At 57.2% G+C, this 13,473-nt stretch overlaps 2 protein-coding genes across 3 annotated transcripts; both read right to left on the bottom strand.

The window, feature by feature from the left end:
* Positions 1–2,535: 2,535 nt before the first annotated feature.
* On the bottom strand, positions 2,536–9,533 carry TRIM47 (tripartite motif containing 47). Its single transcript, XM_042833364.1, has 6 exons — positions 8,712–9,533; positions 7,103–7,198; positions 6,761–6,991; positions 6,067–6,262; positions 5,466–5,540; positions 2,536–4,344 (listed from the first exon to the last, which is right to left on the bottom strand). The coding sequence occupies exons 1-6, from the start codon at positions 9,531–9,533 to the stop codon at positions 3,719–3,721; spliced, it is 2,046 nt and encodes a 681-aa protein (XP_042689298.1). The 3' UTR covers positions 2,536–3,718.
* Positions 9,534–10,102: 569 nt separating this feature from the next.
* On the bottom strand, positions 10,103–13,455 carry TRIM65 (tripartite motif containing 65). 2 transcript variants are annotated; one of them, XM_042833366.1, is made up of 7 exons: positions 12,857–13,455; positions 12,516–12,611; positions 12,210–12,443; positions 11,932–12,112; positions 11,629–11,712; positions 10,745–10,969; positions 10,103–10,670 (listed from the first exon to the last, which is right to left on the bottom strand). In XM_042833366.1, exons 1-7 carry the CDS (start codon positions 13,292–13,294, stop codon positions 10,444–10,446), a joined length of 1,485 nt encoding a protein of 494 aa, XP_042689300.1. In that variant the 5' UTR covers positions 13,295–13,455; the 3' UTR covers positions 10,103–10,443. The 2 variants fall into 2 exon arrangements, with proteins under 2 accessions (XP_042689300.1, XP_042689299.1); XM_042833365.1 differs by having other exon boundaries at positions 10,103–10,969; positions 12,857–13,454.
* Positions 13,456–13,473: the final 18 nt, after the last annotated feature.

Here is a 13,473-nt window from a genome sequence, read left to right as displayed (position 1 = left end):
AAATCTGGGGACAGGAAAGTATCTGCGGTGTTGGCACAGCTACAGTTTGGGTATAACCCACTGCTTCCAACTGGAGTTGACTCCTAAAACAATAATAATGCATGCAGAATTTCATTAAAACTACTGCAAAATTAAATGTTTTGAAGGACTCCTTGTATCACTGAGCAGCATAATGCATGAATATGTATTAAGAGCTGATATTAGCCTAAATTACATCTTTTTAGATGGATTTGAGCTTTCTCTGCAGGGTTTGCAGCCCAGCCCCACCTTAGTGCTTCCAAATCCCCAGAGGCAGTGGGGAAACAGAAAAGCTCCATAATGGAAACCAGATTTAAATAAGCTCAGTGACATAATGTGTGCAGCCCTTGGCAAGAACAGCACAAGTTTGTGCCTTTCATATCCGCTTTTTTAATAAGTTGTAAGTTTCCCTTTAAAGAAATGCTCATAACAAAAAGCCCCAATTCCTCTCCTATTAAAGTCAGTAGCACGCATCCACACAGCTTCCCCCAGTGCTCCCAGCCACTTCTCATGAGCTAACAGTGCCTGATAATGCTCTTCTCATAGCCCCAGCTGACATCTGGTATTAAGAAGCTCTGTCTCCACGTTAAGAAGTGCTGGCGTGCATGGGAAGCTCCAGAACTCCCTGTTTCGAGGAAATGTACACAGATTAAAATGCAAAGGGAAAAAACGTCTCATCTGTTCAACTTTGCTCTTTCAAAGTCAAGGACAGAAGTAGAAGAGAGACAGAGAGAGCTGAGACAATTCATTGTGTGGAACTGCCCAGCACTGTCAATATTGCTGTTGGATTCCAGGATTCTTCCGCTTCTTTTGTAGTCGAGCGACAGAAAAAATGTGTGCTTGGCACAAACCCTGCAGACACACTTGGAAAATAAAACCTCTGTTATTTTTTGCCGGATGCACAGACACAGAAAAAAAAAACAAGCAAAGGATAACGGGACAACGGCAGTGGTTTGGTATTTAAAGGAATGACAACCCACAGCTATGTTTGTGTTAACATTTAATGGCAAATCAGAGTCTCTATCACAGAATCACAAAATGGCACGAGTTGAAAGGGACCTCAAGGATCACGAATCTCCAACCCCCTGCCACACGCAGGGTCACCAACCTCCCTGTTTAATATCAAACCAGGCTGCCCAGGGCCCCATCCAACCTGGCCTTGAACACTTCTTCACACACTGTAAGAGATTCTCAGTAACTGTATATTTAAAAAAATCTAATTAAAAAGAGGAACACTCTGTGACAGCAAAAAAATAACTCGAAGGAGCACGGAAAGGCCATTGAAATTGCAAAGTGCTGCCTATCTAAACTCACCACGCACAGTGCTCACAGCAAAAAAATCAGAGATCCAGGGCTGGCATAACGTACGTTTCCTAATCATTCCAGTACACCCCAAATTATTGGCAACACAGAGCAAACTCTGATCCAACACCAGGGGGTGGGAACCCCTGTCTTACGTCAGTCAGAGTTTGCTTTATGCCCTAAACCACCAGGATTTCTAGCACTTCCAGCCTGGATGTGAAGCAGCAGGAATGAGAGGCTTTGTAACACATTATAGGAGCCCTCCAAACCCCTCTGTGAGCTGCACGCCAGCACCCAGCTGTAGGGCAGGAGCAATGGAGCGATGCCCTCGCTGTGGGAAGCAGCAGAAGCAGAGCCCAGGCTCCCAGTGCCGCTCCCCTGGGGCTGCAGGGATGGAAAAGGAAAAGCACCGGATTCCAAGGAACCAGCTGAAAGCTGCAAGGAGAGGAATCTCACAGCTTTGGTTTGGGCAACACAGGGAAGGGAGGGATCATGGCTGGAGCGCACCGTTCCCCCCGGAGCCATCCATCCACCCACAGCCAAATGAAACGGGGCAAAGGACCAGATCCACTCTATTTACTCTGGCAAAACTCCCTGCAGCAAAAGGTAGGGCTTTCGCCTGAATAAATGACATCTGGGGCTCGGACACAGCCCACGTGCCAGATCTCTTCCCACAGACGTGCAGTGCAGATCAGGGTTACCTTCCTCTTCCTCCCAGCACATTGCTGCTGCACGTCTCCAGACTTCTAATCCAGCAAGGCACTGCTGACCCCGCTGTAACCAAGCAGCCCCAATGCTCGCAGTGTCACCGCTGCTGCCTCGTGGGGGCATTTTGCAGGAGGCTGGCCGAGTGAATCACAGCATTTCCGAGGTAGGAGCTCAGGTAGGAGCTCAGGACACAGGGAGTGAATTCCATCTGGGCAGCATTCCTGAAGGCCATGGTGTTTCCATCCAGAGATGCAGCACTGGAAGCCCTACACCCTTTCCCAGTGGTTCAGGAGGAGCAGAGGAGGAGTAGGAGCGGTTTCAGGCACATCCCAGTGCCATGCTAACATTCCTGCCCTGTCCTGCGGCTGGATTGCTGCATTCAGAACGTTCGGCCCCATTTGAGGGCTGAAAGCAGTGGCTGTTTGCTGGGGACCGGCAGCTCTGTGTGCAAAGAACACCCACTCACCAGCAACAGGAGCCATTGGAGCCGTGGTGTTTATGTAAACGTGGCTAAACTCTAAACCTCCTGGCTTTATGCCTGCCTGTTTTTCACATTCGTTTTTTTTTTTTTTTTCCCTTGGCTCCCTTTGAATATATCACTATGACTTCCAGCTTATCCTTTGGGGAATACGTATATATATATTTTGTATATTTAGCTTAACGGACCGTTTTTCCACCCCTGTTGACCGTTGGTGCGTCATCACTGACTCATTCACGCCGGCAAAGAATCCGGCCCCATATATTTTTATTACCCAGCATTACAATTCTGTAAAGTGAGCTTCGGGAGGTAGGTAGCAAACTAACCCCAGGAAAAATAAACTCAGAGGAAGGCAGGGAGGGCTGAGACAGGAGCTGCACTGTGCCGCCTCTGCAACATCATTGGGGCAGTGCTGGAAAAGCTCCTGTAGGACACATGAATGGGCACTGTGCCTGAAGCCTCCACCTCTCCCAGATGGGACGGTGGCTGGAGAGCAGTTGTTAATTGTTACTTGTTCCTGGAGTCTAAAGGGATTTAATCATTAGCTTTCATCAATGTGCCTAAGAAACAACGTTTACCCCGGGCTGTACTCATAGCAGCTCTTGGTTGTTTGAAAGGCTCTCTAAGCTATGGGTTGCATTTACAGCTCAGATGTGCCCGGGGTGCCTGAAGAGCTGGGAGTTTATCGGTATTAAAATCTCCTGAAATAGCAGGGTCATCAAAAACATGAGGGGAAATTTGACAAAAAGGCTTCCGTCAGCAATTCCCATAGAACGTGTCTACCATAAGCACATCCAGAACTGCTCTGTGCTCCAAGCAATGCTGGTGTTTCCCAGCAAGTCCCTTCCTTCTCCCAGCAGAGACATTTGGATGCAGAACAGCCCAGAGCTCCAGCACACGTAGGAAGGACCACGGCTTTTCCATGGTGCGCCAAACACGAGGGATGCAGAGATCCTCACTTCTTGTTTGTGGCATTGATGGGCATCGAGAGGCTTTGGATGTGGGTCAGTGTTGGGACGTGGGTTGGCAGTGGGACTCCAGCTGACAGTCAGTCAGGATGATGCCCGGCGGTCTTGAAGGCTTCTTCCAACCCAGATGATTCCATGCTGCAGTTCTGGAAAGCGCTTCGCCAAGTGGGGCTGCCCTGATGTACGGAGGGAAGCCATGATGCGTGCTGCATGGAGGGCTCCTCTGGGCCTTCTCCTCGGGCAGTTACCTGCGCTTCAGCACCGAAACACAATCCTTCTTCAGCGGCCCGATCTGCAGGTGGGCATCGACGCTCTCCAGGAAGAAGGCGGGTTTCAGCTTGAAGGAGAACAGAGCTGCAAACTGCTGGTTGATCTTGTGCTGGAAAGGGTCCGACTGGGCTTTTCCAAAGGAGCCGGCCTTGAGCTGCTTCAGGCACGTCATCTTGGAGTCCTTGACTCCATAGAAGGTCAAAGCCTTCTCCGAATACTCCAAAAAGACCCCGATGGTGTGGAAAAACGGCTGCTGGATGACAGACTCTAAGCCACCGAACCAGGCGGCGTAGTTCTGCCCGTTCCACTGCAGGCAGCAGGACCACGTGTTGCGGCCCAGGCGGCTGTGCTCATAGGAGTCCTGGGGGTTGAAGACCTCGGCGATGACGCCGATGCTGACCCAGCCATCGATGAGCTCCACCTCCCAGTAGTAGTTGCCCCGGTTCATGAGGTTCACACCCAGCACCTGCTCGCAGTTGATGAAGCGGGTCGGGCTCTCTGGGTAGGGGATGGGGCAGAGCACCCGCTTGGCTCCCTTGGTGCCAAAGAGCTGGATGAACTTGTCGGCCGTATCGCTGTCCAGGTCGATGATGAAGGCAACTGCGTGGGACAGGGAGAAGACAGGAGGGTGAGGAGAGAGGAAATTCCCCCAGCCCTCCCTGCTCCAGCACTCAGCAATTCCTGTGCTCTTTTTCTGACTGCCATCGGCTCTGTTCCTGCAGCATCCTTAAGCCATCGCCCTGACCTCCTCCTTTTAAATCACCGAATTGCAGAATCACAGAATGGCTCAGGTTGGAGGGGGCCCTACAGGTCATCTGGTTCATCCAGTTCCACCTCTTGCTGTGGGCTGGGTGCCCCCCAGCTCGGGCTGCCCAGGGCCCATCCACTGCCTCAGGCACCTCCAAGGATGGGGCACCACAGCTCTGCACAGTGCCACGGCTTCACTGCCTTCTGAGTAAAGAATTTCTTGCTAACATCTAACTCAAATCTCTTCCCTTTTAGATTGAAGCTATTCCCCATTGTCCGATTGCTATTAGATGGTGTAAAAATCCCATGGCTGATTTCAGCTGTTGAGAATAAGGGTACTCAAAGCTGTTGTGTTCCCATACACAGATGAAAAGATGTCACTGGACAGAGGAGAGAGCAGGCAGGCTGCTCAGCTGTGCTATCAGACATCAGAGGACCCACCTGACAGAGCAGCAGCAGGAATATTCTGTGTGAAAGAAAGCTGTAGGCAACCGGACAGCCCAAGAAGACAGGAGAGCTTTGCCTCCCTTCTTTGCTAGCCCCTGGGAGCCTCTCTCCCATCTCCTGCCTCATTTTAGACCTTCCTCTTCTTCTCCCCTTCCCTACCACTACAGTGCTCCCTGCACAGCCCCCAGATTCCCCCTCTGCATCATGCAGTTGACGCTGACCAGTGTCTGACCCAAAGCAGACGCACCAACCCTGATCTAATTTAACACAGGATCCAATTTGCTGGAAGGCAGCAGAAATTATATGGTGCGCTTGCAGTCCTGTGGCAGCTGCTCTGGCAGAACCACAGGCTGGGGAAAAAAACAAAAAAAAATCACTTAAATAGATTATGGCCGTTGTCAGGAAAGCGAGGAGACTTCCTCGTTAGCTGAGCAATATTTCCTCTGGCACACAGCAGTGGGGCCAGGGCCTGTGGGATGGAGGATGGACCATAGCAACAACTGTCAAAGCAAAACCCCATCGCTTACATTTCAGGAAGTAATCGCGGCTCTCCAGGCAGGCGGGATTGTTTGACTTGTCTGCAAATTGAGACTTGGTCATCGCTGGGGAAAAAAATAAAACAGAGACAGAAAGGTTTGTCACAGCAAAACTGCTGCCATCAACCGGGGTGCTCCTGAAGCATCACCACTGCGGCCCCATCGGCATCCGGGAAAATGATGGACAGGAGGGAGCTCAGCTTAAGTGAGAGCACAAGAGGGAGCATCCCACACCTCCAGCTGCTGTGGTTTTTAACCTTGCAGCTCTGGGAGCCCACAGCCTGCCCGGTGAAGGGGGCTGTGTGTCCTGGGAAGGAACAGTCCCCTTTCACAGCGCTTTGGCCACTTGCCCCCTCCCACAGGCCGTGCATAGCTCTCAGGCTGTTTGTTGCCTCTCAAGCTTTTGGTCTCCGTGGAAAAATTCATAAAACCTCAAGGAGGAGGCGTTAGCCCAGACAGCGATTGTGCAACCGTGCCCGGGAGAGGGGCCAGCGCCTCCAGGAGCCCCAAAACCCACAGGCATCTCCCAGCCCCATCAGGAGGATGCACCCTTGGGTTCCCCACGTGGGCATGAGGCCAGGTGGGCACAGACCTTCCTCCGTCTTTGGGAAGCTCATCCCATCCACTCCTTTCCCCTGCAAACAGTCCCATTGGCTTTTGCGGGCAGCTGACAGGGCGTCCTTGACGGCGCAGACGGCTTGAGAGCACTTGGTGAAGTTGAGCTCGTTCTGGAAGCTCGGAGCCGGAGAGAGGTTGTCTTCCATGGCTATTTTTAAGGCTTGAAACTCCTGAGCCAAAAAGACAGAGTTTAAGGAGGTTTCAAACAAGCCGAAGCTGCCTCTTGTTCCGCAACCCCACCCGGCCCTGGAGGATTTGGGAACTGGCAGCTCGAAGCACTTGGCCCTGAAGCAACCTTGCAGAAGGGAGGAGGGCGGCCACGTGTCCCTGGCTCCTTCTCCTCACTCTCTTTCAAACCCAGGCTCAGGCCGTGCCCACCTGAAGAGCAGCATCTCCTCCTCAAAACATCAAAGAATACTGCATGGGGCAGCGGGGCACCCCATCCCCAAGCCTAGGCACTGAGCCTGGGCTGCAGTCCTGGCTGCGGTGGGGGTGTGGGTGACGGAGGACAAAGCTCTGGCAGCCCGGCCCAGCAATGGGAGACAAGAGGATGCTGCAAACAGGAGGGAAATCCCACAGCCTCACATCCCCCCAGCTCTGTGTGACAGAGGACTGAACCCAACAGACATCACCCGCTCCTCCTCCTTGCCTCTGTGCCCACCACACACCTGAAGGAAGTAGATGGTGTCAGTGCTGGGGACATTCTCCAGGTTCTGCTTGCCCTGGGCCAGCTTGGCTCGCCTCTCCTCCTTCCAGCGGAGGTCAGCCTCGGCCTCCCCCAGCATGGAGCGCTCGCTGTCCTCAATGAAGGCGGCCACCTCCTTCTGGAAGGTGGCCAGCAGCTCAGAGGCTTCTGCAAAGAGTTTCTCCACCCGCTCCTTCTCCTTGCTGGCAACACCCTGAGTGCAAGGAGAGATGGGTCAGCATCACTGCAAGCAAGGGAGGGGGCACACAGGGCCCTCCCAGCTCCCAGCAGTGCCCCATTAACGGAGCAGGGCCGTCCCAGGCACCTTAATGAGCTCCACCATCTTCCTGGTCTGTGCGATGGTGACAGCCAGCTCCTCCAGCTCGTTGTCCACACTGCTGAGGAATTTGGCTTGCTGGGCCTGCAGGCACAAAGGATGAGCACTGAGCTCCACATGCACTGGAAGCAGAGCACAATGATAAACCCAGCCCAGCTGCAGTCCCCTCCTCCCCCCAACCATGGTTTTGTTATTGGATATGTAGGAATCACAAGTTACTTTCCCTATTTCCTCCCTGTGCAACCCTCTGAACCCACACAACCCGCAAACATCCCTTCTTCTGCATGCTCAGCAAGGTGTTCAAGGCTGGAAAAAGTTAAGTGAGACCAGTGCAGGAACTCAGCACTGCATTCCTGGGACATTTCTTGTAAGAGCAGAGTGAAACAGCTCAGGAACACGAGGTGCTGCTGGGCTGCAAAGGAAGCACTGTTCCAGCACAGCGTTTCCTGATGGCTATTGTTAGCCCCAGCCTGCTGCCCACCATGGGGACAGGCCCCTTGGGAGCCTTTTGGGAGCCAGGGGAGCATCACGTGTGTTATTGGGTCGATATCCTCCAGTACTCAGCCTGGGGAAGTGGGAGAGGAGCTTTCCCAGTCCCTCCTTCCCACCCCGCAGACAGCAGTGACGCTGATCAATGCCTTTTGAGGAGAAACAGCTTTCTATTTCAAGGGTCCTATGACTAATGGAAGGGTTTCCCCATGGCCACAAGTGCCCACAAAGGAAGGGCAGCCTGCCTGGGGCTGCTGCTGGGTGTCTGCATGACCCTCTGGGGAGGGGGTCACCGCCGAGGTCCCCGATGGCCCCACACTGAGACAGGGATGCCCCCGTGCTGCCAACCTGGCAGCTCCAGCTCCCCGCACTCAGAACCACAGGGAGGCTCGTGGGTGCGAACTTGGGAGGTGACTCAGCCACATCTGGGAATGGGAGTGACGGAAAAAATCCTCCCTGCCAAAAGGAGCAACACAAAGGGCTCATGGAGCGGGAGAGGCGGGCGGGCAGCGAGCCAGGGCGAGGAGAAAAACTGCCTTGATGGAGCTGTGGGAACCAGACAGGGAAGGCAGGCACCCTGTGGGGGTGGCTGGGGGGTGGGGGACCCTTGAGGGCTGCACCTCTAAACCCATGGAGAGGGCAGGACTGAGTGTAGTGCCCCAGCGACGGGGTCGGGAGTCCCACTGCTGCAACACCCCATGCAAGCAGCCCACCTGCTGGGATGAGGTCCCATGTGAGGATGGGGTGCAGCATCCACCCCACCCAGGGCATCCCGTCTGTCCGTGTGCCAGGACGAGACCCCACATGGGGAGACGCATGCAGCCCTCGCCCCAGTAACAGCACTCTGCTTTATTCCCCATCATGCAGTCATTATGGTGCAGCACCTGGGCGTGGGGGGGTCCCAGGTGTCCTCACCCCCAGCCCCAAACCCATAGGGACTGCAAGGTCGGTCCGTCCTCCCTATTCCCTTTCCGCACCGCATGCACGGGGCACCGTGCCACCCCTGTGCCGGGCTGAGCCCCTCAGGGACAGGATCAGGGTTCCCATACAGAACCACAATGACATCCCTCGTCCCTCTCTGCCGCCCACCGTTTGCCCCTCCACGCACCTCCTTGTGCTCCCGCTCCTTCTCGAGGGACACCACGTCGTGGCCGCGGTGCTCGTGGGCGCGGCAGCGGGCGCACACGCAGGTCTGCTCTGCCCGGCAGAAGCCGTCGAGGGGCTGCAGGTGCCGCGGGCACAGCCCTTCTTCCAAGCGCCGCAACGGGGCTACGAGGCGGTGAGAACGGAAGGCGGGGGAGCGGCGGTGGGGCTCCAGGTGGGCCCCGCAGAAGGACGCCAGGCACACCAGGCACGAGCGGGCAGCCGCCGCCCGACCCCCCTCGGGGCACACGTCGCACAGCACCGCCGCTGCCCCCTCTTCCAGCTCCGCTTCTCCCTCCGGTTGCTCTTCAGCTCCCGGAGCCATCCCGGAGGGCGAGGACTCGGCTCCTATGGGTCCCGTTCCGCTGAACTCGGCGCTACCGGGGGAGTTTCCAGGCCCGGACTGAGGGGATGGAATAGCCGGGGGGGTCCGCGCGCCGTCGGGGGACGTCCCGGCCCCGGCGGCCCCCAGCAGCGGCAGCACCTCGCACAGGGCGCGGTTCTTGCTGAGCCGCAGAGCCGCCGGGAAAGGCTCCTGGCAGAGCGGGCAGCGTGCCGCCCCGCCCGCCGCCCCGTCGGGGGGGCCCGTCCTCCCGCGGAGCTTCCCTAGGCAGCCCTGGCAGAAGTTATGGCCGCACGGCACCGTCACCGGGTCCTTCAACAGATCCAAGCAGATGGGACAACCGAAAGGACCGTCGGGCAAACCCGGCACGGCCAACGCCAACCGCAGAGCCGCGGCGGTGGCGGCGGAAGGGACCGGCGGGGCTCCCCCGGTCGCACCCTCCATCCCTGCGCGCCCCGACCGAGCGGCCCCGCAGGCGGGATGGGGCGGTCGGACACCGCGCCCCGCCCGCTCGCTCCGCCCTCTGCCGCCTTAGAGGGGGGGCTCGGGGCCTCCCGCCGCCCCCGCGGGGATCCGGGAGCCGGATGGAGGGGTCTGTGCTCTCCACGTGCGAGTGGGAGCCCCGTGTCTGTGTCACCAACGGACCAAAAGCGCCCCGTGCATCCACCCCATCCATCCTTGGGATGAACCCATCTGTCCACCAAAAAGGAACTTTCTCCTTCTAAGCCTTTTTTTCCCCAAAGGGAACAGGCGGACCTGATTCTCCCCCCTGAACAACTCCAGCACCTTTGAGCCCAGTGCCCGATTTCACCCACTTACTGCTCATCCCCAGGGAGGAGAAGCTTCAAAGCTTCGAGGTTTTATTCTGGGTCAGACCAACCTTGGGGCAGAGACATAGGAAGCCACATTTCCTTTTCTCTGCAGTGCCGTAAACAAAGCCCTGGCTGCTTCTGCTGCTGGACATGCAGGGATGCAGGAACAGGGCACCCAGCTCAGCCCCACCGGCACTGAGGTCAAACCAGCAGGAAATCAGAATTTTATTGGGGAAAGCAGCTTCTTGCAGTGAGAAACATGGCACCCCAAAAGGCAGCTTTGCCACCTCTGAAAGCGGTGTGAGGGGCCGAGGGTGGCTGGGAGCACAGGACCTGCCTGCAGCCCCCACTCCTTCTCCCGGGCTCCTCAAACCTCAGTTCTCCCCGGGGCAAAAGGAACCACATCTCTGCATCCCATCTGCACCACACACACAGCGACTGGGGCCTTCATCCCTGCTGCAGGAGCATCACCATTCCCTGTGTGCCTTTTTCCCCACCCGACGTGTCACAGCCCCAGCTCTCCTTCAGGCTCCCCGCAGTCCCTATGGTGCAACGTAACGGTGCGGCCCTCGCACAGCCAGAACACGGGGAACAGCGGCTCCGTGAAGACAGCGTGGAAGGAGTGGATGAGCTGCAGCCCTTCCCCGAGGCCGTAGAAGGAGAGCAGCCCTTGGTCGTAATCCAGGCAGATCCCCAGCTCGGTGTAGAGCCGCAGCTGGATTTTCTCCTCCTGCCCCTTGTGCCAGGCGAGGTAGCTGTCCTCCCGCACCTGCAGCCCCCAGGAGCCGCCGTCCAACCCGATGTTGAACATGCAGCCCCTCCTTTTGCGCCGGGGAATCTCACCGTACGTCACCCCCAGCACGACGGAGTGGCTGGAGATGGTCACCTCCCAGTAGTGGCGGCCCTGCCCGTAGCTCTGCACACACAGCACCTGCCAGGGCTCGAAGCGGCGGCTGCGTTCCTGCCAACCAACAGCAGCACTGGGGCCGTGCTTGGCTCTGCGCTGACCCCACGACAGCTCCAGGTACTTGTTGGCCGTGTCGGGATCGAAGGTGAGGTTTCGGTGAGCTGGGGACAGCAGTGACATGGGGATGCTTCATCCCATCCCAAAAGTTTGCGGCAGCCCCCCGGCAGCAGCATGCTTGCCTCCAAAACAGATGGGTTTGAGGAGGGAATATGGGATCGTGGGATTTAATCATCCCGGAGCAACCTGGTCCCACTGGCTATTCTGGGCTCATGTCTGCTGCTAATAAATGATGTTGTTTTTTTTCTATTAATAACACTGAGAATGGCTCATAGGGCTCAGTGGAAGAAATCCTTACAGGTCCTGTATGCACTGATTGCCTTGCACGGAAAAGTGACCTGACCAAAGCATCCCAGATACTACAAGTCCCTTGTAAAAGGAGATGGGAAAGGGAGCATTTAGGAAACGGTCCCTAAAGAATGGGAAGGGGCATTGGGGGCTGAGTGCAGGGTGGGCTCTGGATCAGCCCTGCACATCCCTCTGGGTGCTGGCACTGCCTGCCCTGGGAAAATGTCACATCCAAATCTGGGGCCTTGGGAAGGGTGGAGGTGGGGTGAGATTTAGGGCACGATCTGCAGGGGCTGACCCTAAGCCAGACACTATGGGGAAGCCATCCCTGGCGCTGCTGCTCCCTACTAAAGAGCCCCCCCAGCCCCACAGTGCTGCCCCAGCCCTGCAGCATCTCCCCCTCCCCACTCCTCACCCTTCAGCAGCTCGGCACGCAGCTGGCACACAGGGACAGGGGTGGACACCAACTTCACCACTGTCTTCTCAGGCTGCACCGGGCCTGTGGGTGACAGGGACAGGAAGGGAGAGTGATGTCACCCAACTGCTGAGAGCAGAGGTGAAGGGAAATCATTGGGTGCATGCTTGGAAATGAGCAGCAAGGAGGGGACATGCAGGAGCCACCCTCCTGTACCCCAACACCTGTCCCCATCCCATCTATCCCAGCACGGTGACAGCAGCCAGGGTAAGGTGGAGCCTTTTAGGGCACCTTGAAGCTCACCTGGGGCAATGGGGTCGGGGGCTTCAGGGGCACTGGGGCCCAGTGAGCAGGGCAGCTCCTGCAGCAGCAGCCTGGAGGCAGCAGAGAGGATCTCACTCATGGGTTCCACCACGACAGCCACGTTAAACTCTACTAAAGATGGCACCTCTATGCTCTGCGGGGTCAGGAGCTGCGGGAACTCCTGCAGATGGACACACAGATATCTGGGGGAGGCGTGGCAGCCCCAAAATGCCCATTTGCCATCCTTACGGCTGGGATTTGGGGTGTACCGATGGTACCTCGAGGAAGGCCTGGTGGTCAGTGCAGTTCAGCAGGCACTGTGCCCGGTCCCGGTGCTGCCCAAGGGCCTCCAGATGATCCTTCAACATGTTCCGGTCCTTTTCTATGTGTCCCAGAGCCGCCAGCTCCTCCTGTTCCACCTTGGCCACCATCTGCTCCCGGAACTTGGCCAGCGCTTCCTCCAGGTGGGTGAATTTGCTCAGGATCACAGCTCGGAGCTTCTCGGAGGAGTCCTGCAAGAAGGGAGGGCCGTGAGGTCCAGAGTGCTCACACCCAGCCCAGCCCTGAGGTGGCTGTGGCCTCACCTTGATGCTCTGTGTCCGTTCCTCCAGCCCCCGCAGCGCCTGCTCCATCCTCTCTGTTTCTCTCTGAGCTTCTTCCAGGGACGTTTCCAGCAGAGCCTGCAGAAGGAGGCACCTCGTGCTGCAGCCTCTAGAACCAGGCTGGGAGCGGAGAGGCTGCATCCCTTTGCTGCTTTATGCCTCTACAGCCCTTTCCTCTAAACCAGAGGAATCACAGCCGTGACGCAGTGGGATTCCCCCTGTACTGCTTTTCGGGGTGCCTCCACGCCCCGCAGCCACGCAGCTCAGCACGCAGAGCGTCCACCTTCCCGCAGGCAATGCACCCACCCCCCCACGTTCCCCACCTGCTTCTCGGAGTGCTCCTCTTCAAACAGAGCCTTGCGGTGCTGCTGGCACTGCCGCAGGATGCAGACGCAGCAGATGCAGCGCTGCTCATCCTTGCAGTACAGCTCCAGCGGGTGCCCATGCAGCGGGCACAGCCCAACGTGCCTCAGCTCACAGCCCTTCGCCTGCACCCTGCCCGCCCGTGCCAGCTCCACCACGGCGCTCAGCGCCACGTTCTTCTTCAGCTCCAGGTGCCTCTCGCAGATGTAGCGGCACTCAGGACACGTGTAGCCCCCCTTGGCCCCGTCGGCCGTCTGCTCCTGTCTGTTCCTGTGGTTGTCGATGCAGCGCTCGCAGAAGTTGTGCCCGCAGGGTAAGGTGACGGGCACCCTGAAGAGCTCCAGGCAAATGGGGCACTGCAGTTTGTCCTCCAGCTTCTGCGAGGTGGGAGAGGCCATGGCTGGGCTGGGGAAAGGAGCAGGAAGGTGGGAAGCGGCCTGCAGAGCAGGAAGAGATGCGTGACGCTGAGCAGAGGCGGGTCAGGGCTCCGGGCCAGGAGAACCCTTAAAGCGACACCCAGTGGGTGCAGCTGCTGCCCAGGCACAGCACAGCAGGGTGCAGGAATTGCTGCACTGAC

This window comes from Centrocercus urophasianus, unplaced genomic scaffold, assembly GCF_019232065.1.
Source record: "Centrocercus urophasianus isolate 14NV4802_14NV808 unplaced genomic scaffold, USGS_Curo_1.0 seq_41, whole genome shotgun sequence".
Lineage (NCBI taxonomy): Eukaryota > Metazoa > Chordata > Aves > Galliformes > Phasianidae > Centrocercus > Centrocercus urophasianus.
This window is presented reverse-complemented; position numbering and strand designations above follow the sequence as displayed.

Coding starts and splice junctions, on each gene's coding strand:
- TRIM47 (XM_042833364.1), bottom strand. CDS start 9,533: ATGGAGGGTGCGACCGGGGGAGCCCCGCCGGTCCCTTCCGCCGCCACC. Junction 7,199..8,711: donor AGGAGCGGGAGCACAAGGAG/GTGCGTGGAGGG, acceptor TTGTGCCTGCAG/GCCCAGCAAGCCAAATTCCT. Junction 6,263..6,760: donor ACACCATCTACTTCCTTCAG/GTGTGTGGTGGG, acceptor TTTTTGGCTCAG/GAGTTTCAAGCCTTAAAAAT.
- TRIM65 (XM_042833365.1), bottom strand. CDS start 13,294: ATGGCCTCTCCCACCTCGCAGAAGCTGGAGGACAAACTGCAGTGCCCC. Junction 12,113..12,209: donor ACCACCAGGCCTTCCTCGAG/GTACCATCGGTA, acceptor GTCCATCTGCAG/GAGTTCCCGCAGCTCCTGAC. Junction 11,713..11,931: donor CCCCGACCCCATTGCCCCAG/GTGAGCTTCAAG, acceptor TGTCACCCACAG/GCCCGGTGCAGCCTGAGAAG.